The following is a 26347-nucleotide window of genomic DNA, read 5'->3' on the forward strand; positions in this document are numbered from 1 at the left end:
GGTTGGGGCAGGGTGGCTGTCACATCCAGGGGGACAAAGAGTGTTGTTCACAGAGAGATTGCAGTGCCTGCCTTGGGCTGCACAGACTCACAGGGATCTTGACTTGCCAGTGCTGCTCATCAAGATGTTCCCAGCATGGGAAGGGCTCACCCAAGGCTAAAGAAGCCACTGAGACTCCCATGGCTCCTCATCAGGCTCTGACCCACTGCAGGACGATGTTTCCCGGGCAGCCCCTGCCTAACTGAGCTGTGCTCGTAGCCTCGGCGGGATCCCCGTGCTGGCAGGACAGTCGCCAAACCGGTGCTGGGTTAGTGCCCTGTCACTGTGCTGTGACAGCTCTGTCACCGGCAGCCCCTTGGCACCGAGCCCTGCCCGAGGAGCAGCCCCCGTGTCCCGGCAGGCGCAGGATGAGGCCGGGCTTAGGCGGTGTCGAAATCTCGGTCCCTGTTGACGGCGGGGGCGGGCGGTGGATTTTAGGAGCGTTGCCGTGTTTTTCTGGCGCAGAGCTGGGCAGGAGCCGGCCGGGAGCCTGGCAGTGCCTGGAGCAGGGGCCGGGGCGCAGCAGCTCCTCACTTCTTCGCAATCCTCCTTCAGCGAGTTGTTTAACCGGTCAGGCACCGGCTTCCCCATCTTGATGGTGGGGCTGTTTCCACACGGTGGGAGTGTTCCCTGGATTCCCAGATGTTTGTAAACTCCAAGGCAGGAATTAACAAATTGGGGCTAATAAGCACAGCCCTCCCCGAGGTGTGCGGGGACAGCCGGGGCGCAGGGAGGGATGGTGGCCCCGGGCCATAGCCCTGCGCTGCTTCCTGAGCCACCACCAGCCAGAAAAGCAGAGATTTCAGCCTGGCCCGCAGACTTCAGAGGTGCTTTGGCACCTGCCCAGGGCTGCTGGGCTCCAGGCAGGGCGGTGGAGAGAAGATTGTCTTCCTTCCTGAGCCCATCCATCGGTGGGTGAGGTGAGCACGGGGTACCCAGTGCTGACAGGGCTCAGAGCACAGCATAGGGACCCCAGCCCCAGCCCCAGGGTGGGCACCCCAGGGTCTGATGATGGGAGCACGGGCAGTGCTCAGTGCCCTACCCAGCACTGGCAGGGCTCAGAGTGCAGGGTAGGGACCCTGTCCCCAGTCCCAGTGCTGTGCTGAGTAATCAACCAGCACAGAGTAGGTCTGTCCCCTCCTGCCTCGCAGCATCCTGATGCTCTCGGAGCGCTGAGCTGCCCAGGTGCCAAGCCCAGGTGGGGGTTTCTCATTTTCCAGCCCCTGAAGACCAGAAATGCGACTGGGTATTTACACCACCCTTCACTCATGGGAACGCCGGGACCATCAGGGCTCAGAGGGCTCTGTGCCACCCCCGTCTCCTCCTGCCTGCGCTCCCCAGGGCAGATCTGGCAGCAGAGTGTGCCCCGGGCTTTGGGAGCCGGAGCCTGGGCGGCCCTGCTGAGCCAGCCGGGCTGCCGGGGGAGCCCGTCCCCGGGGCTGGAACCGGAGCCCCAGCCCGACCAGAGGCAGCTCAGCAAATCCCCTGTGCAGGGCAGCACCCTCCCCTCGCGGGGAACACCCTCCTACGCGCCACAGCCCCGCTCCCGTGGGCAGGGAGCAGCCAGGGGCTCCCCAGCTTGGAAGATGTCGGCGCCTTCTGGGCTGACTGGTCCCTGTCTGGATCCTCGAAGGCACCTCAGCTCCTGTACCAGTTCCCCAGTTTCCTTCCCAAAGGAGGATTTTTGGGAACAGGGCGGCTGTTCCGAGCCCACCAGCCAGGACAGGTGCCGATGGACAGGGATGGAAAGGGCTGAACAAGCCACGGGCTTGAATCATGAATCCTTGAATCGTTCACAATCCTGGAATGCTCCACATGCTCCAGAGCCCCTGCAGCTCCTCTGGGAAACACAGGACAAGCTTCTGAATTAATCCCAACATCCACCTCTTTGGAAAAACATCCTTGGTGCAGGCAGGGGACTGCCCACCATCCAGCCCCGAGCGGGGTCGAGCCTTCCCTGGGAGGGATTTTGACACCTTTTCCCTTTTATCAGCGACTTTTCACAGGGCACATTGAACAAGCTACTCCTGGTTTTCGGTTCCAGTACAACCGAAATGCGCCCTCACCCCATCAGAGAGAGCAAGGAAACAACAATGGACCGATGGACTGAATACTTGGTCCCGAGGGAACAGGGGGATGAAGGCGCAGGACAACTTTTCCCTAAGACCCAGCAGACATCTGGGAAGCGAAGGAACCTGCTCCCTGGAGCTGCTGTTCTGTGATGGGAAGGGAACGGGGGGAAACCATCTCTGTGCCCCCACCTGGCACAGGAGGTATGGACCCGTCTTGGAGAGGAGCTGACACTTCGGGAGGGGGGCAAACATCGGGGTTCCCACACCTCGGGAATGCCCACTCCTCAGGGGGTTCCCACACCTCGGAGGGTGCCCTCATTCGCGGGTGTCCACACCTCAGGAGGGTTCCCACACCCCAGGGTTTCCAGTCCTTAGGCGAGTCCACACCTCCGAGGTTGCCCATAGCTCGGGGGTGCCGACACTTCGGGGTTCCACACCTCGACGGCTTCCCACACTTGAGGGTTTCCCACACCTCGGGAGGGTTCCCACACCTGTGGGTGTCCTCACCTGAGGGTTCCCACATCGAAGGGGGCCCGGCTCCGCCAAGTCCCGGCGCGGAATCCCCGGGGATTTCGGCGAAGCTCGTCTCGGGGTGCGCGGGGCTACCCGGAGCCGGGTCACTCACCTTTTCTTCTGCACGGAGGGGCTGTATTTCCCTTTGTTGCGTTTCCTGAAGAGCGAGTGCATCGCGTCCCCGCACGGCGCCCGCCGCGCTCCGCCTGCCCGTCCCCGCCGCCGCCCGAAGCCTCTGCGCCGCCACCGGGCCGGGCCCCGCGGGAGGCGGGACGGGGCTGCACCGCCTCTGCCTCCTCCTGCCTCCTCCTCCTGCCTCCTGCCTCCTGCCTCCTCCTGCCTCCTGCCTCCTCCTGCCTCCTGCCTCCTCCTGCCTCCTGCGTGCCGCGGCCCCCCCGCCCCGCAGCATCCTCCTCCCCCTGCTTTGGTGGAGCGCCGGCTCCCGGTTCCAGCCCTGCCCCAAAGGGGTCCCGGCAGGGTTGGACCCCCCCCAGATGTGCAAAGTCAACCTGACACCCCCCAAAGTCAGGGCGTAGCTGGGGAGCAGCTTGAGGGATGATGGGCACAGAGGGGCAGGCACGGGTGAGGCTGCGGCTCCTCGCGGGTGGTCCCTGTCGTTAGGAATGACCAGTGCCCCGAGCATCCTTCCAGGGGCATCGGCGCTGCTGGGGCAGCTCCGATCCTGCAGGCAGTGCTGGGCCTCTCATGGCAAGAAAGACATTGAGGGGCTGGAGCGTGTCCAGAGAAGGGAACGGAGCTGGGGAAGGGGCTGGAGCAGCAGGAGCAGCTGAGGGAGCTGGGGGGGCTCAGCCTGGAGAAGAGGAGGCTCAGGGGGGACCTTCTGGCTCTGCAACTCCCTGACAGGAGGGGGGAGCCGGGGGGGGTGGGTGTCGGTCGGGCTCTGCTCCCAGGGAACAAGGGACAGGATGAGAGGAAACAGCCTCAAGTTGTGCCAGGAAAGATTTAGATGGATATTGGGAAAATTTCTTCACTGAAAGGGTGGTCAGGCATTGGCACAGCTGCCCAAGGCCGAGGAGGGAGTCACCATCCCTGAAGTGTGGATGTGGCACTTGGGGACATAGTTTAGTGATGGCCTTGGCAGTGCCGGGTTAAAAGTTGGATTTGATGATCTTAGATGTCTGTTCTAAGCTAAATGACTCCATAAGGCAATGAGGTGCCTCCCCCAGACCCCCCGCAGCCTAAGAGGTTTTGCTCACACATGCACACAGCAGTCAGCAATTAGGACCAGCCCTGGCCTTTTTATCCTGGGATTTTGTGCCCATGTGAGATTAAAGCTCTGATTGTAGCTTCCCCACCAGCCCCAAATCCTCTGCTGATTTTCATTCTGGGGGCAAGTCAGTGCACGCTGTGACCTATTGATCCCGATCCCCTGCGTGTGTCAGATCTCTCTGTTCCGGGGAGCCCTTAAAGAGGGCAGAGCCCTCTGGCCAGCCGGACATTCCCGCCTGGCTCCGGCTGCTCCTGCCCAGGCTGCTGGGAGGCTGCGGGTCTTGGCAGCGACAGCACAAGGCAAGTGTGTGTCCGTGTCCGTGTCCGTGTCCGTGTCCGTGTCCGTGTCCGTGTCTGTGTCCGTGTCCGTGTCCATGTCCGTGTCCATGTCAGTGTCTGTGTCTGTGTCCGTGTCTGTGTCCGTGTCCGTGTCCATGTCAGTGTCTGTGTCTGTGTCCGTGTCTGTGTCCGTGTCCGTGTCTGTGTGTCTGTGTGTTCATGTCTGTTCACAGGGGAGTCTCCTCCATCCCAGTTTGGTGTGGGTTGTCCTCCTGGGCTACTTTTGGGCGTGCTGAAGGCTCTGTGGCACTGGGGTGGCCCAGCCACGCTGCACAGCTTTGCCATTCCCCTCTCGTGGTGAATTAGTGGCCGGGAACAAGCTCAGTTCTGAGGCTGAAACCCACAGCTGATGGAGCCGTGAGCCCGCTCGGGGCCGGGGTCACCCAGAGCAGCAGCACTCTGGGTGTCTATGGCCTCATCCAGCCTCATCCAGCCAAGCACCTCTGAGCCTTTGGCCAGCAGGGACACATTCAACACTCTCAGGAGCCCGAGGCTGTGCCGAAGGTGGATCTGGTGCTGGTGGGGGTGGTGGGGTCCTGCCAAGATAGCAAGTCCCATGGGAGGTAACTGCAGGGAGACTCGGATCCCATCTGCTGCCAGGGGTGATGGGGTGAGGCTGGAGCAGCCTGACAGCAACAGCACTTCCACACAGCCCCCAGACAGCCGGAATTGGGGCTGGGGCCTGACCCCGCACTGGCTGGGGCTGACTTTCTGGGCTCTATCAGTTATTGGCTGTGGTGACTCTGTTTAATTATACCTGAGGTTACAGATTTGTCTTCAGGGCACCCAGCTTCCATGTTTGCTTCCAAGCAGATTGTGAGAATTGCCTTGGTAGGAACTATTAATCTGACCCCAGTACCCACTGATCCCTGCGGGCTGGCACTACCACGAGGCTGGCACACTCCCTGCCATGGCCATGTATCCATACCAGGATCCTGCCCATGCCGAGGAGCAGACAAGGCTTCCCCTATTTTTTTGGGGAGGAGGATTTATGGGGTTGCTGTGGTTTGTTCAGAGGCTGTGAGCATCCCCATGCAACCTGCCGGGGCAGCACCTGCATCCCCCATCCTCCCCAGACCCGGCTCCAATCCCGACACAAGGGCAGGTGAGGAGGGAGAAACTCAGCCCAACTACTTTTATTTCACTGCATGAAGTTCTGAGTGTTCTCTAGAAACAATTCTTGGTTTTCGTGCCTTTGTACGCCCCCCATCTCTAGCAGTAATGCTTTCTGGATGCACAGAGGACCAGTTGCTCCTTTTCCAGCTTCTGGAACCCCTGTACACATCCCAGAGCCCCCCTCCTTCTCAAGCCCTGCGTGGAGGTGAGCAGAGGTTTAGGGATGAGATGCCTTTTCCTACCGGAGGGGTTTCTGTTACATCTCCTCCTGCGCCAGCTCTGCAGCCTTAATCCTCCTAATCTCCCCACATCTCTGGCGTGGCTCATTTTTGTGTGCAAATGCCCTTGAGAGCAGCAAAATTGCAGCTGCTGGGTGAAACAGCAGGCAGAGAGAAACTCCGGCGTAGTGGAAAACTATGTCTTATGTAAACTGCCCAGGTATTTCACCTTTGCTTTGGCTTGGGATCAGAGGCACCCTGCAAAACCACTGTACACAGGGTGCTTTTGGGGACCTGGGGGCCTGTGGTTTGGGGGTGCTGAGCTCCAGTGCCTGCCCAGAGCACCACACACCCCGTGCTGAGGTTTCCTCCTCAGTTGGGGTCTGCAGGGGTTGTTTTTGCAGTATTTATTTTGCAAATGCAGCTTTTGGTGGCTTTACTGGTGCAGTCGGTCCCTCCTGTGCTCTGTGCCCCCCCAGCTCCTGCTGCTGCCGGGCCTGGCGCACCCCGTGCTGGTATCCAGACCTGGTGCCACCAGCTCCTCTGAAGGCTCTTGAGCATGGAGAAGTAGGGATGTCCTGCCAGTCAGGAGCCCGTGCTGGGGAGGGCTTTGGTCCCGTTGTGCCCGGGGAGCTGCCAGCAGGGCTGGACCCCACTGTGGGGCAGTGGGGGCTCATGGGAGGATCCTGCACCCCAGGGTGCTGCAGCCCACAGGGACCCCAGCTGTGTTCCCTTGGCTCCTTTCCAGCCCTTAAAACACCCATCGAGCTCCTTGCACGGGGCTGAGCACCTCAACAGATGGGGCAATATTGACTTAACCTGAGTAAGAAGCTCTTGAGCTGCTGCTGCGGGAGGGGAACGGGAGAGGAGCACGTTTTGTGCAAGAGATGACATTTTCCTGGCAAGCCCTTCTCTGGCATCCCACACCCTGCTCCACCCTGTACCAGCCCCACCATCCTGGCCGAGGCCAACCCCACTGCTGAGGGGGCAGGATGGGCACCAGCTGCTGGGGTCTTGCTCCTGTGCCATGGGCTTGGCCATCCCACTGCATCCCACTGTCCCACCCCGCACAGCCCATCCTAATTTGGGATGGATCAAGGCTTGGTGGGTGAAGCAGGAGCATCCCCCTCCCTGCATGTCCCAAAAGGCACCATGGCAGTGCTGAGGGGCTTTGGGGACCCATCACAGCAGAGAAACCAGGCATGGGGATGCCCAGCCCTGATGGCTATTCAGAGGTGTTTCTCAATGAAGAAATTTTGGATTTAGCTTGGGGGGGGGGGTGGGGGGGGAGTAGAGGCAAAACAGTTTGGAAATTTCTTCCAAGAGCTCAGTGGAACACAAACAACAGTAGATTAGCCAAAACCTCATTTATTTTCTGGGTGGGACTTTTTGACAGCCCTTGGAGGGCCCAGCTGAGCTGCTCATCCCCGTGGCAGGGGTTTGGGGTGGGAAGGGAGTTCCCGCTTCCAGGCGGTGCAGGAAAGGAGGGCACCGAAACACCTCCGCGCTGCCGCTTCCTCCTCGCGGCTCCCCCGTGCGCAGGAATGTGGCCCTGCTCGTTCCTGGCTGCTCCTGTGCCGGGCGAAACCTCCCTCAGCTCCGTTTAGGGCCGGTTGTGCTCTGAAATCAGCAGCCAGCCTGGCTGCTCTGGCCCCATCCCGCAGTCCCCCAGAGCCCTGCTGGCTTTAGATGGGTCTTGTGGGATGTGGTGGCTTGAAAGACCAAGCTCAGGGTTCCTCAAGTTGTGAGAAATAAATAGAATAAAACAAGTGCATCGCTCCCAAGTGGAGCTGAAGGATGGGAGAACTCCCGTCCCAGCAGGGAAGTGGCTTTTTCTGCTGCACTTGTGCCATCAAGAGAGTTAAATATTGAACAAACACCAAGCGAAAGCGGGTGCAGGCAGCCAAGCAAAACAAAGGCTGAGAGAGGCCGGTGCTCTGACTCACTTGGCATGAAAATGCAGCATGGAATAAATTAACTTTGGCTCTTCCCCATCCTCTGGGCACAATATGGAGCAGAAGGGCCCTGTTGTCACCGGTGCTGTGGTGGCTTTGGGGAGCTGGTGCACACAGCAGGCATCGAGGAGGGGTGGGGGAACCAAACTGGGGGGGGTACAGACAGAAGGTCCCTGTCCTGTGTCCCCAGCCATGGCTTTTGGAAAGGCACTGAGCTGGTGCTGATGGCGCCAGGATTTTAAGATCACACTGTGCTCTCTGCATCTGAGGCAGCAGCAGCTGCTTCTGGTCCTTATTCCCCTGTCTTATGAAGGAATGGGGAAGGTGGGGGGTGGTCCTGGACCCCCAGTGGGGATGTCATCATCATCATCATCATCATCATCACCATCATCATCATCATCATCAAATCATCATAGAGTGGTTTGGGTTGGAAATGACTTAAAGCTCATCTAGTACCCCCCTCCCATAGGCAGGGACACCTTCCACTAGACCAGGTTGCTCCAAGCCCTGTCCAACCTGGCCGTTAACACTTCCAGGGGTGTCCACAGCTTCTCTGGTGACCCCTCTGCCTCCACAGTGGCACAGTGCTGCAGCCCTGGGCATCCATGCAGGAACCCTGATCCTGGCTGGGCTGTCCCATGGCCAGGACCACTGTCACAGGCTCCCCAGAACACATCCAGAGGGAGAAAATAGAACACATCCAGAGGGAGAAAATGTCAGGGCTTCAGTGCAAACTTTGGCCCGTGATGTAAAGATTGGGAATTTCCGGGGTGTAATGTTTGCATCGGCATAAATATGCAGCTGGAGCACACCCAGGGGCAGCTGCCTCCGATGGGCGAGGGAGATAATGCCCTGCTTCCTCCAGCACGGAACTCTCGGGGGAAAGGGCAAGGCAGGGCCTGGCTCCGCAGCACGTCGCCGTGATTCACCCCCCGAGCCGCCTCGGGGGATGCTGTGACCCCCGGGGCTGTGGACAAGGGGGACACACACCCATGGGGTGTTCTGCAGGCTCCCGGCAGATGTGAGGAGGGCGCTGGAAATGATGCCCCGGTGCACGTGGTGCCTCGGCAGAGCTGGACCGCCGGCACCAGGGCAGGCTCAGGGTGGCCTCGCCATCCCCGTGGCTGCTGGGTGCTGTCCTGCCCCGGAGCGGGGTGACACTGCCTTTGACAATCCCGACCGGTGAGACTGGGAGAGGCCGGCCCAGCCCTGCTCCGGCCGCGGCACCGGCACCCCGCGCCCGCCCGCTCCCGGCGGTTTCGGCAAACCCAGCTGCCCGTCCTCCCCCGGCGGCACAAACCGGTCCCGGGGCTCACACCCGGCACCGCCCGGCCCGGGTTGCGACAGTCCCGGGAGCTGGAGGCTGTCCCCCACCAGCCCCCTTCGGCAGGGGGTCACTGGGGGGGGTGTTCGTGCACCCCCAAGGCCCCACGGGATGCTCCGGTGGATGGGGCTCCTGGCCAGGGATGCACTGCAGGGGGCTGGCTCGGGGCAGGGTCTAAAGCAGAGCTGCACCCCTGAAGGGGGGTAGGGACAAGGCAGTGACTGTCCTGGGTGGAGGACTGTGTCAGGGGACGTGTCACCGGCCCGGGAGGCGACAGGCGGAAAGGATTTTGGCACCGGCACATCCTGCACAGTCACTCGGAAAGGATGCCGAGCGGGATCAGCCTTAATTCACCCCCTTCTCCCGCAGGAGCGCCCGCGGTCTGTCACCCCGGGCACAGGCACATCCTCCCGGGCGGCTGCCGGTGCTGCGGGGCTCCCCGCCCGCCCGCCCCGGGCCCTCCCACCCCGGGCCCTCCCTCCTCCTCCTCGTCACAGCGTGGGTGGCACGGGCCGGGGTGCCTCACTCACCCCAGACATCGAGCTGTCCCGATTCATGTCCCGTGGGCGCTCATGCCCTGGCTGGAGGTGTCACCAGCCTCCACCGAGTCCCTAGAGCCCTGCCATGCCCAACACCTATGGGAGGCCTCAGCTTGGGGCTGGGGAGCAGTGGCTGGACAGACAGATTGCCACCATCTCTGCCATTCTGCTGAGCTAGTCCCCAAGTGTCCCATCCTGAGCAAACTGTCTCAGGGCAGGGTTAGGCTGGATCTTGGGAAAAGGTTCTTCCCCCAGAGGGTGGTTGGGCACTGAACAGGCTCCCAGGGCAGTGGACACAGCCCCAAGGCTGCCAGAGCTCCAGGAGCATTTGGACAACGCTCTTGGAACAGGGTGGGATTGTTGGGGTGTCTGTGCAGGGCCAGGAGTTGGACTCATGATCTTTGTGGGTTCCTTCCCACTCAGGATATTCCATGACCCTATGTCCCAGCATTATCTGGAGCTGGGGGGAGCTTTGAGCACAGGACTTGGCCCTGGTAGGGCCAGAGACTTTCCCAGGCCATGCAGGGCAGAGACAGACAGATGCATTTCATAATCCCCAGGACTCACCTAATCCCCAGGTCCCAGCCACCCCAGGCTGCTGCCCTGGGATTGTGCATGATGGGGAGAGGCAGAAATAAAACACTCATCATGCAGTGAGTTGGTGCCCATTTGTGACTTTTCCATTGCCCTGGATTAGGGACCCATCTGTCTGTCCTGCTGTCTGTCCATCCTACCCACAGCTGGATGTGGACGAGTATGACAGTGACCTCACTGCTCTGGGATAATTCACATTTTGGGATAATACCCCACTTCAAACAGTTTCCATCTGCCCACCAGTGCTCACCCCCGGGGCCTTCCTAGTCGTATAAAGGATCATTTGGATGCTGGGGTATGACCAGACAACCTTCAATGGGGGGGGGGGGGAATACCCAAATGCAAGAATTGTGCTTCCAATTAAATAAATAATATCTTTTTATACATATTCTAGTAATAATATATATTCTATAAATATGCAATATTATCCTGGCAGTGGCCAGAGAGGAAGGGAACTGTGTGTGGCACTGCAGCCTGGGTTTAGTGCAGGTCAGAGACGCCTACAATTGGCTTTAAATAGTTTGTGGTGGCAGGTTAACCATGGATTATAACCATCGTTAATGATTGTAACCATCGTTAACAGCCACTGCAAATGCAGGGTGAGGGGGGGCTCACTGCTAGGGGGGTAAAGGGGTCATCGTGCCGAATTAACTGCTCGGTTTATCAAACCAGGGGATGTGGTGGATGTGCCCCACTGAGGGTGGTGGCACGTGGGGGACGGGACTCCGGGTGCCGTGGGGGTCCCGCGGTGAAGGCTCTCGCCGTGGCTCCGATCCCAGACGGGACTCAGACCTGGTGGCTGGAATTTGCCACACCGGAGCATCCCGGGCCCGCCGTCCACGCGGAACCGGAGACACCGGCAGGGCTTAGCTGGGGGGAGCCGGCAGAGGGGCGATCACATGCTTGCCCGCCTGGGATTAGGTGTAGCCGGCTGCTGCGGGGAGCCGTGCCAGGGAGCCGTGCCGGCGAGCCCTGCCAGCCGCCGGCACTCCGAGCCTGCGGCCACGGGCAGCAGGAGCCGGCCCTGGGGGCTCGGCCGGGACCGCTGCCCCCGGATGATGTCCTACCTCCAGCCCCCTGGCCGCCCCCTGGAGCGCTTCGATGGGCTTTCCCTCATTTACTGGTAAGCGGGGCAGGACGCTGCTGCACCGGGAATGGACATCGCTCGGGGCTTGGATCCACTCTTCAGGAAGGGTGTTAGGGAGGATGCATTCAGTGGCTTTCGGGGGGAGTGTTAATTCAACTTATTTTGATGGCCCTTCTCCGGAGGGTAGGGTCTGATGGGGGTCCCGCAGCACCTTCATCCCCCTGGGAAGGGCAGCGCGTGGGTGAGGCCGGCACCAGCCAGGGGTGGGGAAGGGGGTTTATTTTGCAGGCAACAGCTGGGGAAGCGCCCAAAGCCTCTGGGAGCAGCTGTGGGTGCTCCTGCTGCAGCCCTAGTGCTGGACTCTCCCATTTGATCAAACCTCCCCAGAGGGACCGTGTCCACCCCACGGCAGCGCCCGCGGAGCGGGTGGGTGCGGAGCAGGGCCCCGGTGGGTGCGGGAGGGCGGCGGGCACGGCGGAGGGGACGGGAGGTGACGGCGGGTGCTGGGCGGCTGCAGATGTCTATGTAGGGCAGGGAGAGCGGCGGGAGCACGGCCGTGCCCGGGCCAGGGTTCAGAGCATGCGGCTTTAGCCGATTAACTGGGGGTCAGTGGGCCGGATCCGGATCGGGCGTAGGCCCCCGCGGGATTTGGGGACCACCCTGAGGTTTGGCAGAGGCTCTCTTGGGCTGGCGAGCCTGGGCTTCTCCTCAGCAGAGACCAAGAAGCCAGAGCACCGTCCGGACACCAGGGACCGTGAATGCTGCTGGGACATGATCCGTCTCAGGCTGAAGTAGGTCAATGGAGCGAGGGCAGGGGGGGCTGCGGGGCGGCTGCACCCCACGGGGGTGCAGGGAGGCTGGTGAGAGCAGCACCCCAGGGTGACACCTGCCTTCACAGAGAGGGTGGTTTGATTTGCCGTGTTGATGCTTCCCTGCTGCTTTTGGGTGCAGAAAAGGCAGAATGTGTTGCTGGTCAGAAGGAGGTAGTGCAGGACAGGCGTGACCTCGTGGGCTGTGTTTTGGGGAGTGCTGCCACGTGGGTGCTGGTGTTATGGGGCTGTGGTGTGTGTATGGGAGCAGACAGAGCTACACCCCTGCCCAGCAGCACTGTCACCTCATTGGGGTCCCCTGGGCATCCCTGGCTCCACGGGGCTGCTAAACTCCACTGCCCTGCCCTTTCGAAACCTGTTTTCTACCTCGAAAATCTGTTCAAACACTGGAGTTTTGGCTTGAACCCTCCCTCAGCTTTGTCTGCTGGGATGTGCTCTGTGAGGATGGAGGGGGATGGTCAGCTTTGTGCCGGAGGACCAGCCCCCACATGTGGTGGCTGCCAGATGCACCGGCCGGTGTCCGACCGTCTGCCGGCTCCGTCGGGACACGGCGCAGGGTGGTGAGCAGATGGAGGGGAGATAACACCTCCCAGCACTCCGATAAGCACAACCCCACTCTGCCGCTGATTAAAAGATTAATTTTGGAGTTTGAAATAGGAATTTAATAAATAAACATGAGCCATCAGCAGGACCTCACCCGGCAGCATCAGCGCACGGCTGGACCAGCGGCTCATCCCTCATCCCCGGTTTTCTCCAGTGGTGATGCCTGTGTGTCCCCACAGGGCTTTCCTGTGCAGCTTCTCTCCTTCAGAGATGAGGAACTGGAGGCTCTAAGCAAGTTTTGTAGTGGTGGCTTTTGTGCAGGAGCTTTGCCAGACCCAGAAGGAAGTAAAACAGCCCCAGGGGTGCCCATGGCTGCTGGGCAGGTCTCATGGCTGCACCACGCTGTGTGTGCCCCAGGTGGGTGTGGATCTGGTGCCAGCCCCTCACCAGGCATGGCTGAGTGCAAGACTGGCCTGGCACTTCCCCCAGTCCTCTTGGCATTGTTATTGCTGCATGTTTATGGCTTGTGCCAGAGTCTGGATTTGAGCACGGGGATGTTTGCAGCTCAAAGATGGGTCAAAGCTCTTCTCAAGAGCTGTGCTCCCACCTCAGCAGCATGTTCTGAAATCTTTCCCCAAATTATGTTGTTTTCCCATCTTTCTGTACCCAGCCATTCCCCCTGCCTTTTTCTTTCCATCTTTATTTTTATGGATTCACTTGGATGAGTTTCCTGCCATCATTCCCATGTTTTCCCCAATTAATCTGGGGTGGACAGACCAGTGGCCCACCCTGCAGAGCAGGTTCCACAGCCCCCACCAGCCACCGTCCCCTGTTAATAAGTTTATAACCAGTCCAATCCCACAGCCCAGGGGATTTAGGAACGCAGGGAGGTTTATAATCCTGTTAACCCTTCACTGCAGTTGACACCTAAACTGGAGCCACAGCACCAGCCCCAAGCAGAGCAGCAGATTGGCTGCCTCATGGGAGAGTGAGGAGGAGGAGGAGGAGGGAGGAAGGCTTCCTTGTGTGAGAGATGTGACAACACTTTGGTCTTCCTGGGGTGAAAATGAAGGACCCTGTGTGAGCTTTCCCACGTGATTGTATTTAAATTGTGTTAATCCCCATCTCAAGTGGGTACATACGAGGGCTGGGCTGGATGGGGGACACTTATCTCGGCTACATACAGGCCTCTGGAATAAACACCTTTGCCAAAAACCTCTGGCAGACCAAACCTGACCTCTCTTCCACTTGAAACAGCCTCTCTTCCTAATTACTGTGAGACAGGCTAATTGAAGAGGTCCTTTTTGCCTTTTCCTCAACCAAAACCTTTTGGAGCAGCACAGGAAGAGCTGCATGTGGATGTCCATGGGAAAATACCTGTAACCCCTTGTTGTGGTTTAACCTCTCCAAGCCCCAGAAGTCTTGGAGAGCAGCTCTGCCAGGCAGGTGCTCATGGATTGACTGTCTTCATCTTGGGCAAGAAGCACCTCCAGAAAGTGCTCCACCTCTGTTGACTTGATGTGAAATTTTCAGGTGGGATGAGCCCCTGTCCCCACCAGGGTGTAGGTGATGGGCAGCAAAGACCTGACTTTCAGACAGCGAAGGTTCATTGGGATGAATCCCTCATGCTGAATAAATCCACCGTCTGAGAAGGATATTGGGGATAAAGTTTAGAGGAGGATGATAAAAGGGGTGGAAGAATGGAAAAACCTGGCCAGCAGTGAGAGATGGCATCTCCATGGTCTTGGTGGCCTGGTGGTGCTGGTTCATGGGGCAGATGTCTGGGAGAAGGGGCCTTCCTTTCTGAGGAGTGAGGAGATACATCCAGCCTCAGGTGGAGACATCTTCCTTCAGCAGGAGAAGGGAGCGAGCACTGGAAAACTGCCTCGGCATTCAAAACTCCTCATCTCTCCATCTTCAAACTAATGAGCTTGGCTCAGGTGGGAGTGAGGGGTGATCCACCACCAGAAGGAGTGGGGAGGGAAAAATGCTTCCAGAAGCCACCGTCTGACCTCTGCAGCTGGAGGGGGCTCAGAGGAAGGGACTGAAGGAGAACCGGGGTCTGGATGGGAGGAGGAAGGTGCCTGTCGGGTGTGTGGACATCGAGGTGTGACTGTTGGCAGCCCTGCTCCTGGGGCTGAGGTTTCACCACACGAGGTTTCCTGAGGAAAGACCCCAGGCTTGGAGGAGCAGTGTCGCCCACCCAGGACTGGCAGCATCACTTCACCTGCTGCCACCCCTCTGCCCACCTCAGCTGATGCTGAGGGGAGGGATGGGAGCATGGAGCTGCCTCTCCTTGGGTGCTCCCCACAGGACCTGCCTGCTGCCTTCACCAGCAATTTCAGCAGCATGGTTTTGTTTGGGTACAGGTGATTCCTGGGGAGATTACAGTTGGATGCAAGATGCAAACTTGTCACAGTGCAAACAATAAGCCATTGGAATCATCTCCCCAGGGAAGTGGTGGATCCCCCAACATTGGACACTTTCAAGATTTAGCTGGGCAGGGTGCTGGGCTGTCTTATCTAGACATGCTTTTGACAAGAAAGGTTGGACCAGATGCTCCCTGAGGTTCCTTCCAACCTTATTGTTTGTTCTCTCTTCTGTTCAGACTTGTTTGTGAACGTCTCTGATCTCAAGAGCTCATCTGAAGTGACTCCACGGGTAGAATTGTGGAAACACTGTGTGGGTGCACTGTGACTCCGACTCCTTCCCAGCTCCAGAGCAGCTGATTTATTTTTTCATTTATTCCCAATGCTCTGTAGCTGATCTTGCAAGCAGCACAGTTGCATTTTTCTCTCTTCTAATCGGGTGGAAGTGCCTCTGCACCCCACGCTAATTTTGTTTTGTCACGAAATGAACTCACTTAATAACGATCCAATGTTCCCGACGCTGCCTGGGCAGCCCTTGGCTCCCTCTGTAGCTCCTGGTGGGATGTGGGCAGAGACTGTGACACAGTGCCCTGCCGAGGTGAACCCTCCCACCCCCAACCTTCTTAATGCTGCTTTCCGGAGCCAAAAGCCCTCAGACAGACCTCGCTGCCACTGCAGGATGTCTTTCCACCTCTAATGCCCTCCCACGCAAACCTACTTGGACCCCGTTCCCCTGCTCAGCCGTGCTCTGAGGCTCCCTGTGGGCTTGGTGATGCTGCTGTCAGCACATCCTTCCCACCCCGTCCTGGCCCCCTTGTGCTGCTGCTTCACCGAGCTCAGGATCCTGCCCGGGATCCACCCTCTCTTTGGGGTGATTTGGTCCTGGCCTAATCACCTGGTCCACTCGGGGGTGCTCCCTGTGGGACCTGGCCAGGCTGGGCATCCCCACGGGGTCTGGCCATACCTGGGCTCGGCTGCTCCCCACACCTGGTTCCTGGGTTTTAGCCTGGATGTTGGGGCTGGAATACCTGAGGAGACTCATGGCTCTGTTCCTTGCTTGTATGGCCTTAACATGACCTGGAGGTGACCCCACCTGAGCAGACAGGATGCAAAGGGCTGTTTGGCTGGGGAGAGCACTCAGGGAACCCCTGAATTTCAAATGGAAGTACGTTGCACAAGAGATGAGCCTTGAGTGACATCCTCCCACGTAATTCTGCCTTGTCTGCTGCACATGTTGATCATGTGATGCCAACACTTCCAATGATTTTAAACCCATCACCTCCCCTCACAGTCCAGCTGTTCCCAGCACTGTTTGCTTCTCATCTGTGTAGGAAGGACAAAGGGAGACTTGAATTATGAGAAGAAACAACTTTGCTATTGGTTGTGCTCATTTCAGCCACCCTCTTCAACTCTTTTCTCTCTGGAAGCCAAATACATCACCACCACCTTCTCCACCAGCTTCCTCTTGGCAGTGGTTCCTGTGCCTCTCCCCAGCGCTCCCAGTTTCACTCTCCCACACTTTGCTCTTTATGATCTCTCAGAAAAACGTATTGGAAATGCACCTGACTTGTGCTATGTTCTGCTGTCAGCATTTTTAAACTCTGCTTCTGCTCTAAGCCTTGTTTTGATTCCACTTACAGTTTCCCAGCTCTGCTTATACATGGTAGTGTTAAGTAAAGCTGACTGACACAGTTTCTCTCAACTTTGTCTATTAAAAATATATTTTTCTAGCAAAAATAACTTTTCCATTGGGAAAAAAAATCCATTTTTCAATGGGTTCAATGAGTTTTCCTGATTTTTCTATCAGTCAATGAAAAAGTGGACACACAAGTAGAGTACATGTTTATTTGCTGTCCAGCCCCATAGGGTTAGTTTGTACTTAATTCATAGTCCTTCCATTCTCTCATTTATTCAAAAATGTAAAGTCTCACATTGGTGGTTTCCTGAGTTAGAATCCTGGATTTCCTGAGTTACTCAGCTGGGTCCCAGCTCCGTAAAGAGCTTGAGCAGGTGACACATCCCCTTTGCCAGAGGGACGTTTGCCTTCAACACTGGTTATACAGAGCAGTACTGGGACCCTTGGGCAGGTTATAAACCCTTTCTGAATGTGATTCTGGGTTTTAAAACTCTGAAAATCTTCTGAAACATTTTTGCTGAAACTTTCTCTAGTAAGACAGACATTGATCAGCAGGAGCAGCACCAGCATCTGATGCTTTTGGGGTCAGACTGTGTTTTGGAGGAAGCAGTCGAGGATCTGTGTGTTTGGAGATAAACTTGGACACTGAGCACTGCTCCTCTTCCCTGAGGGCCTCTTGGATTCCATTTTCATTTACTTTACCACCTCATGGTCAAACCTGTGGTTTGTTGGAACATCCCGCCCGGATGGTGTGAAGCACTGGCACATGGGAAGGATGAGGAAGCCCGTGGTTGGTCTGCTGAGGGATTTGATGTGGAAGGTGCTGAGCACCCAAACCCCAGTCAGACACATCTGCTTGATGCTGAGTGTGGAAATTGTTCCCTGAGATGCAGAAACCATGGTGGGTGAATTACTGAATCGCCAGGCAGGGAAATTTTCCCATTTTCCTGCATGTTTTGGGTTGGGCTGGCCTGGCTCCAGTCAGCTCTCCTGCAGTACCTCTGAGGCTGGGCAAAGAGGTCATCTTATCACAGAATGGTTTGGTTGGGAGGGACCTTAAAGCCCAACCAGTTCCACCCCCTGCCATGGGCAGGGACACCTTCCACCAGCCCAGGTTGCTCCAAGCCCCGTCCAACCTGGCCTTGGACACTTCCAGGGATGGGGCAGCCACAGCTTCTCTGGGCAACCTGTGCCAGGGCTTGTGTTATCCCTTGCCTTCAGCAACCCTGATTTATTCCAGCCAAGGCTCTGGCCCATGAATCAAAGGCATAATTATGTGACCATGCACTAGGAGAGCCTCAAAGGACCTCAGAAGGCTGTACGTTGTATTTTGGTCATGGGATGGAAATTGTCTCTTACTGTGACCAGGGTGGTTACTGGTGCATTAGGGGATCTGGAGTGTGATCATTAGTGTAAGGGGCTGGAGGTTGGTGGGTGAGGGCTGCTTGGGCATCCATTCACAGCTTAGCTGCCCAAAAAGGTCACTCCAAGTTGGGTGTGGTGCCAGGACACTCCTGCCCCTTGAGGAGCTGTGCCCTGGTGTGGAGCAACTCCCTGCAGAACAGGCACGGATGGAAGGTCACCACACCCCAGGGTTGAATTCGTGTCTGTGTTCTGGCTCAAAACCTCCTGGTGAGCCTTGAACGAGTCACTTTCTCCAGAACTGGAGGTCAGCAGGTGTTGGACTCTCCTGCCTTAATTTTTGGCTCTCCATGTCCCAGTCATTGTCTACAGGATGGCAGGAGAAAGAGCATCTCCCTGACCTTGGGTCACTGTGAGGACGAGCAGGTTTTGAGGCTCTTGGTGCAGTGAAGGCTGAACCAACAGTCTGGGACATGGCCCCAGGCTTAGCCTGGTTTGGCCAAAGCCTTGACGTGGACATGGACTAGGTGTGGCCACGTCTTGCTGTGGTGGGGTGTAATGTGTAATGTATTGCAGGACGTGTCTATGTTTGATGTCTAGTTGACATAATTTTTTAGGTAAGTTTCTGTCATCTAAAGGTTTAGTCTGCTCAGATTTTTAATATTTCATCTGAATGCCATTTTTAAAAAAATGGCATTTAATTAAAGTGGAGGAGAACTTTTCCCATTTATCACTCTTTTGAAGCACTTTGCACTTGTGAGGCTTCACACGGCCATCGGGGGGGCTCCTGCTGATAAAATTGGTTGTTCACACGTGGGAAAAGTACCATCCAACAGCATCAGAGTCAAGGAATTATTTGGCAAAGGGTCTGCAGTCCCAGGCAAGCACGTCCACATCTGATGATGCTCAGCTAACGAGGTCAAGTGCCACTAATGGGGCCTGGCCAGGAGCCTGCGGAGATGGTGTGGGAACAGCACAAGGAGGACACTGTTGATGGAGTCAGGGCCAAGAGCTTTCCTGTGACCTTAGATGTCCCCCAGAGCTGGTTGGGATGCAGGATCCATGTCCTCCTGCAGCTCCAGGGGAGCATGTTTCCAGATGATTTCTCTTCTCAGGAAAGATCACCAGATCTTTTCCACCAAGATCACAGCCCTGCTCCTGCCAAGCCCTGAGGTGGATTGTTGTAGGTCCGTCCTTGCTCGCTGGCCAACCTTGAATAGTCTTTTTTCATCCCTCTATCCCCACATCCCACAAAGTGGGGGTCCTGCTTCTCTACCTGGATGATGTGCATCAGGATCGAGGTAGAACAGGCTGTTCAAAGGCAGATCATGATTCTGACCTCCCAGCAGACAGTGGAACAGCTGAACTTGCTTTGCAGCAAGAAGGAAATGCTGTGGGCTGGAAAAGATGCTAAAAAAAAAAAATCAACAACAACCCTAAACCCCTAAGTGCTACATTCTGTTATTACTTCCAAAGCTTTGCTACGGATTTTAATCCTTTAGGGATGCTGAGCACACATGTCCTGCACCGAACGCTGCCCTCCATCCCTGGGGGGGCGTTCCATCCAATGCACCCCAATAATTAGCCCGTTGTGCTAACGAGGAAGGGGCCAGCCCTGCTGGGGGGCGGCCGAGCTCCTGCCCCGCTGTGGGAAGGCGCTCACGATGGGCCGCGTTGGCTTTGGCTTGCGTAAGCTTTAATCTAAAGTTGGGGATGTTTTTAGCTGATCTGTGTTAATGTTGGGTGGAATTAACATGCATACGGGGAGACCACGTGACCCCCTCCGACCTCCCCCTTTTTTTCCCATTTTTTTTTCCCATCACTTTAACGGATTCCTGCCAAATCCGAGCGGCTGGTGCCTGGCAGGGCCGGGCTGCCGCCGCCAGCAAGATGCCCGCGGTCTCTGTCCTTTACAAGGGAGCCATCATCATCAGCAGGTAATCCCCCCAGCCGGGGCAGGAGTGGGGAGGGAGTGGCCGCCCTGGGGGGCCCGTGGCCACCTCTAGCCAAGGTTCCTCTGCTGTGGCTCTCCAGGAGCAGGGTGGGGTGGCAGGGGTGGCGTGTGCGCAGCAGAAGGAGCCAAGGACGCTGTCCCCAGCCCCTGGGGTTGGGTCTGCGCGTCTCTGGCATTAGCAAAGCTGCTGCTGCTGCTGCTCCCTGTCCGCGCACCCGTCGGGGATAAGAGTTGATCGTATCAAGGAGGCATCTGCTCCGCCGAACTGCTGCCCGTGTGTCGCGTCCCAGCCCGGTTTGAGCTATTTCTGCTCACCCCTGGTGGAATTTCCTCGGTGATTTACTCAAAGTACTCTGAAAATCCTGGGTGGTTACTTGAACCAGCCTGGGCCCAGGGCTGCTCTGGCTTCCTGGGATGTCTTCAAGCTCCATTTTCTGACAGCCAGATGTGTCCAGTGGTTTGTTCGGTCTTGAATACATGGAACAGTGCAAGAATATCAAGGAGGGGCATTGTTTTAACAGGGAGAAAAAGCTTCCAGTCCGAATCTTAGAGGTGGGTGTTACTGGCTTTGCAGAATAGCTTGATATTTTGGGATTTATTTTGGATTCCTGAGAAGAAAAGTCCTCACAGTTGATTCTTATCCTGCATCCCGCTGGACTCGGAGGAGCCTGTTGTTTCCCATGGCGTTGTTCCTCCTCATCTGTGTTCAGATCTGGGACCTGATATTCATTTGGAACCACCTTTTCTCTTGCAACTTAAACCCTAGGGAGTGTTCTGGGAGCCACTCAGCCCTGGTTTCCCACCTGGCTTGTCTGGCTCTGGGTTTCTCAGGTCAAAGCTCACCATCCTCATGGGGGTGACCACCACGGGCCACCCAAGGAGGAGAAGCATCAGTGGTCCTGGGTTTGGAGTCTGACATCCCCAATTGGGGCAGAGTGGGACTGGTTGTTTTTGGGGTCATTCATTTGGGACACCCCCCTTGCCTGATGGTGTTTAGGGGGAGACTGTGGGGTGTTTGGGAGAGTTTCTTGGCTCAGGGGAATCTCAGGTGTACGATCTCTGGCTTGTGATGAGAAGCTCCCACCCTGCACTCGGCCAGGCAGGGACTTGAAGCGGCTCAGCAGATCTTGCATCCCCCTTTTCCCGACCCCCTGCCCACATTAAAAAACCCTCAGGAGCAGATTGTGCCTGGCTGTCTTCATTCCAGGCTGCCTGTATTTGTGAAACTGGTTTATTCCCAGAACATTGGTCCGAGCTCTGATCTCATTTTCCGGGAGCTGGACAGCTGTCCAGCCCCGATAATCTGAGGTAATGAATCACAGACAGGTCTATCAGATTTGCTGGGTGGGGAGGATGATGTCCAGCCCTGCACATATTCTCTCATTTGTCTGTGTGAACTCCGGGGGGGCCGGAAGAGGGTTGATTTTGCCACAGCGTGGGTGTAACGTGGGGCCGTGGCCCTCACCCTGCGTGTCTGCAGTGGTGCTAGGCCAGGTCCAGGGTGGTGGGGAGGATGTGCTTGTGTGTGTTGGTTGGGTGCTTGTGCATCTGTTTATTTTAGCCTGTGACAGAAAGATGCTCCTCTTCTCTCTCCCAGGACACTCATGGGACCGTACGGGATGGACCGAACCGTGCACTGCTTTGACTTCTATGACTGTGCAAACGGGCTGGGTGAGTGCAGACCCTCCAGCAGGGACACTGGGGTGGGCTGGGGTAGCTCCAGCATCCCCTTGGTCCCTGTGTTGTGATGTGCCTCCCCATGTGACAGTCTGATATCTCACCAAAGTTATGGTTCCTGTGCCTGCCTGTGCCAAGCACCTGATAGCACGTTTTGCAGCTGGGATGTTAAAATCATGTCAAAATCCCAATTAGTTCCGTGTTAATGGTGAGCAGCCGAAGTGCTGAGAGCTGTGCAGGAGCCCAGGGCCAGAGCCCCAACCTTGAGCAGGACGGGGGGGAAAGGCTTTACAGGATTTCCTGAATTAAATAAATTAAAAATTATATTAAATAAATAAATAAATATATAAATAAATAAATAGAATCCCCAGCACTTCCCAGTCACCTGCCCCTGTCCTGCTGCAGACTTTCCCCCACCAGAAATCACCCCAATGGACAATGCAAGGTGCTGTAGCTCTCCTGGGGACTGGGCTGTATGAGTTGTTTTGGGAAAGTTTGACCCACAGGTTAAGGGTATGAGCACCCAGTGAGTCAGATGTCCTTCCACAGTGCTCTGAACATCAAAGCATGTAAGAGAAAGGAAAAGAGAAGGTTCTATCCAGCAGAACATGAGAAAGTCTCAGGTACATGCCACTCAGCCCAAAGGGATCCAACAAAGCATCTCCTCTGACTTCTGTATATCCAGCAGCATAAATACTGGTGCTTTGCCATGGGCTTTATAAAAATCTGTTATCCTGCATCAGGGTTTCTTGGGGTCCACCTTGCAGTCTCCCCCATAACTCAATTGTGAGTGCAACCCATCCTCCTGCAGAGCAGCTGCTGGCCCCTCTGTGAGGTCTCTGTGACCATTTGGGGACCCTTCCTGAGAAGCCAGACTCACCAGAGAAACAAGTTCAGGTTTCCTGAGCCCTGAGATTAATGATAGATTAATTATTGGCTGTTTCCAGCTCTGGGCTAACGGGACTTTCTGCCATGGAGAAACGGCTTTGCTGACTCTTCCCTTGGTCACGAGGTTCATGAGGTTCACAGGAGCTCAGGAAAATGTCTTTTCTCGGTGAATATGATATTTTAATCTCCAGAGGTGGATTTGGTTGAGTTGATGAGATTTTAGCTTCTGGGTTAGATTAGCTTGTTGAAGGAGGGGACCCAGGAAAACCTGACCTCTGGAAGGAGTGCAGAGATGTGGCAGCCACTGTGAGCCACTTCACATGCTCCAACTGCTCTCCTTTCCCCCAGTTTGTGACCAGAGGGTCTTTGCAGGCTCTTGCAGACCCTCTACAGCATCTTGTGATGTGCTGCAGGAAGGTGTAACAATGTGGATTTCCTAATGCATCATCACCTGACTTCATCCTCTTCTGTGAGGCTTGAAACACCCAAGACAAGGGATCATCCCCCAGAAATCACAGACTGGTTTGGTTGGAAGGGACCTTAGAGCTCATCTCGTTCCACCCCCTGCCATGGGCAGGGACACCTTCCACTAGCCCAGGTTGCTCCAAGCCCTGTCCAACCTGGTCTTGGACACTTCCAGGGATGGGGCAATCTGTGCCAGGGCCTCACCATCCTCTGAGCAAAGAACTTCTCCCCCGTACCCCATCTAACCCTGCCCTCTGGCAGCTTAACCATCACTCTCTGCTGAGGACCAAGTGCTGCTTGCAGGATCCCCATGTCTGCCGTAGGTGTAGCTGCTCAGAGTATGGGGTTTTTTTGGGAGAAAAGCTCATTCATGAGTTTCCTGGTTAGATGCAGGTGTTGTTCCAGCAGAGTTCCTCTAGAGCAGCATCACCCGCTCGGTGCTGGCGTGGCAGGTCAGCGTTTGGCCCCGGGTCTGTTGCTCTGTGGCTTTAGGTAGAAACCCACATGTGAACTTCAGCAGAAGTTCAAAGGGGTTACTGGCAGCTCCTAAAACCTGCACCTCGAATTACGGAATAGCCATCAAAGGGAAGTGCTGATTAAGAAGCATTTCTCAGAAACACTGAGATCCCATTATCTTGACCTTCATCTTCTTAGGACAGGGCAGTGAGTGATTCACCTCCAATCTGTCCCTTCCTCCAGACAGAAAAAGCTGGCCAGGGCCACAAGATCAACAGAGGGATTAAGGGAAATGTAATTGAACATTGCTGGCTTAGGCACAGAGCGGCCTCTCCGTGCAGCAGCCGGTGGGGTCAGGATGCTCCAGAGATGATCCCAGTTGGGCTAAACAACCAGATTAGCCAGGACACCCCCTGACCTGTGGAATAGGGAGCTGGGAGCAGGTGAGATTATAGCCTGAGAACTGCGACTATGGCATTAGTGGGAGCGGGATTAGAGGCACCAGAGAAGCTTGAGGGTCTTTAAGAAACTTATAGGATCGTTCAGAGTCTAAAGAAAACACCACCTCGGTCAGTAAGTTCATCTGGAGTTTTCCTGTCAAACTTTATTTTGCAAAAGAGAAAATACTGGGGAGATGGGCACCAACTCCAGGACCTTTGCCAGAAAGGAAAGATTAAATAGAGGGATCCAAAATAGGCTAGATTATCTGGCCCTAAGTATGACTTAATAAGCATTATACCAGGACTTTGATGCTGTGACAATTAGAGAGCCGTTATTTACCTACACTGGGTCCCAAACAGAAATTTTGATTGAAGTAAGTGTTAATAAAATGGATAAGAAAATATACTCCCAGGGTGCTGCCACCAAAATCCTTGATGATTCGGGTTTGCTGCCATCAGTCCTGGGCTGTCCCATGGCTTGGTCTGAGCTCTGGAAGGGGTGAGACCTCCTGCCCAGGTGGGGACCCTTCAGTGCATTTTAGGGGGCAGGACTGGCACCCACAGCACCTCCTTGGCGAGGTGATGGGTGGGAGGGCAGCGTGGGCAGAGCTTGGCAGCACCCAGCTGCTTTCCCAACAAGGGAGTTAAAAACCAGGGATTTTTCCCTCCCCCCATCAAAGTTTGAGTGTGTCTGCAGCAATACTGTGAGTAATCGCCGATTTTAATAACAAGATCGGATTTTCTCATGACATCGTTGGGGATAAAGGAGGATTTGTAGATACTTCAGCTATATTAAGGCATTATTACAATTGATTTGCAGACACAAAAGGAAAATGAGTCATTATTGATCTGATGCCTCGGCAGAGGTGCCACTCACACGCAGGTCCCGTGGGCTGCTGGGAGATGCTGAGGCTGAGCCTCCACAGATGCAGATTTTTTACACAATTTGTCCAGTGTGCCTCATCATTCACAATTACTTCATGTTCTGATGTGAAGAAAGACGTGGGATGACTTCTTGAGTCCTCACCTTGGCTTAGGCTGGACTTCCAGTGTTCTCCCCATCCAGGGGAGATGGGACTTTGCCTCTGCAGGACCCCCAGTGCCAGGGGTTTCCCAAACCCATTCCAAGTGTGCCCCTGCAGCCAGGGTGTCTCTGCAAAGCCCAGCAGCAGCCACTCTGGTCCCACTGGGAGGGGAGAAGTTTTCCAGCTGAGCATCCTGGGCAATAAGCAGGTTTTACCTTCTTTCCCTGAGCTTTGGGGCTGCAGCATCTCCTCTCTGTTCTGGTTTACAGGTGTCTGACCTGCTCCCCCTGCCTTGGGGAGGCTTGTGTTGCTTGGAGATACTTCTTTTGGGCAATATTTCCAATTTGAGTGAATTTCTTTTAAAATGCAGTGGAGAATAAAATTAGTGCCTATTCTTGAGGTGTTCTGCTGTGAGTTCCCTGTTCCATCAGTAAAACAGCTCCTCACAGGTGCCTGATTAATGCATTAAACCCAGAGAATAAACTCAGCACTCAGACAGAGCTGGGATTTTGAGCCTGGGAAAAGCAGCAATTGGTCCACATAGGAACGAACTGAAAAATTGTAATAATCTAATTCTAATATAAAGGTGATTTAAGAGACTAGATCTTTCCCTAGAGACAGATGGAAACTGTGAGGGGCCTTAAAGCAGAGCTTGGGTTAAAAAAGGAAAGGAAACAGGGATGGAAATAGTTCTGTGTCCTGAATAATCCCAACCCAGGGTCTGCTCCTCTCCCCTCCTGCCCGTTTCAGAAGGGGGTCTCTTGTCTGGGGGAGCAGCTGTGCTCTGCCCCCCGGGGGCAGGAGTTTCTTGCACGGGGTCACTCTGTGCACCCAGGACCTCACCAAGGCTCGGGGCAGCCCATCAGCCCGGGCAGCAGCTGGAGGGTGAGGCTGGGCTGGCACTGGCAGTGCCTCTCTCCGTGGCACAGCCTGTCCCCAGCCTGCCCTCCTGGCCAGAGCAGCAAAGTGCCTGACCGGCGGCTCTCAGGGGAGATTTGTTAATTAAAGCCAGGCTTTTTAATCCTTCTGTCCACAGCCTGGATCTTCGAAGTAGGACTTAATGAGCCCTGGATAAATAAGTCTCTTGGACCTTTTCCTGCCAGCCAGCTTATGCTCTCCAGCAGGGAAAGGTCCCGTGGCTGGAGGGGTGGCCGTGTGGAGCAGGAGCCCTTTGCCAAAGTGCCACAGGGCACCTGAGCTGTGCAGCTGCAATGAGGGGGTTCAGAGCAGCAACAGGGTCATCTCTGTGCCCGGGTTCCTGCCTCTGGTGCTCCTTCTGGGTCCGAACACTGACAAAAGTGGCTGCTCCTGATGTTCAGCTCTGCCATCGGTGGCAGCATCAAAGGCTGTGGTGGAGATGCTGCTGGGGCCTGGCAGGAGGGTGGGCAGTGGGGGTGTCCCCACCACCCCAGTGAACCTGGGGCTTGTCCAGATGTTGCACCTGGAAGTGGGTCCCCTGCAGAAACTCCTTGTCACCAGGAATGTTCTGTATGACAGTTCTTATCAGAGAAATGAGCACAGGCTGAGGCATCCACAGCAGAAGCAGATTCTTTCCTGTCACTGATGGATTTGGAGCTTCTGGAGAGAGTCCAGAGGAGCTCACGGAGATGCTCCCAGGGCTGGAGCCCCTCTGCTCTGGAACCAGGCTGGGACAGCTGGGGGGGGGGGTTCACCTG

The 26347-nt window shown here is 56.0% G+C and overlaps 2 protein-coding genes across 3 annotated transcripts in view; one reads left to right on the forward strand and one right to left on the reverse strand.

Moving 5' to 3' along the window:
* The window catches only part of PPL (periplakin), a 28364-nt gene extending 25553 nt beyond the window's left edge, over positions 1 to 2811 (reverse strand). Inside the window, exon 1 of the mRNA XM_027737993.2 lies at positions 2737 to 2811. Coding sequence (XP_027593794.2) covers positions 2737 to 2798 — 62 coding nt within the window. The 5' untranslated portion in view covers positions 2799 to 2811. The remainder of the gene's footprint in view (positions 1 to 2736) is intronic.
* Positions 2812 to 10996: 8185 nt separating this feature from the next.
* LOC113996704 (syntaxin-binding protein 4-like) overlaps positions 10997 to 26347 on the forward strand; it is a 46794-nt gene continuing 31443 nt past the window's right edge. The window contains exons 1-2 of one of the 2 annotated variants that reach the window (XM_039383638.1): positions 10997 to 11062; positions 21318 to 21391. In XM_039383638.1, coding sequence (XP_039239572.1) covers positions 10998 to 11062; positions 21318 to 21391 — 139 coding nt within the window. In that variant the 5' untranslated portion in view covers position 10997. Of the gene's footprint in view, positions 11063 to 19633; positions 19704 to 21317; positions 21392 to 26347 lie in introns of those variants that run through there. The other variant, XM_027737909.2, reaches the window with a different exon arrangement.

The sequence above is a fragment of the Pipra filicauda genome, unplaced genomic scaffold (genome assembly GCF_003945595.2).
Source record: "Pipra filicauda isolate LSUMZ 115617 unplaced genomic scaffold, ASM394559v2 scaffold319_size1146426_pilon, whole genome shotgun sequence".
Classification (NCBI taxonomy): domain Eukaryota; kingdom Metazoa; phylum Chordata; class Aves; order Passeriformes; family Pipridae; genus Pipra; species Pipra filicauda.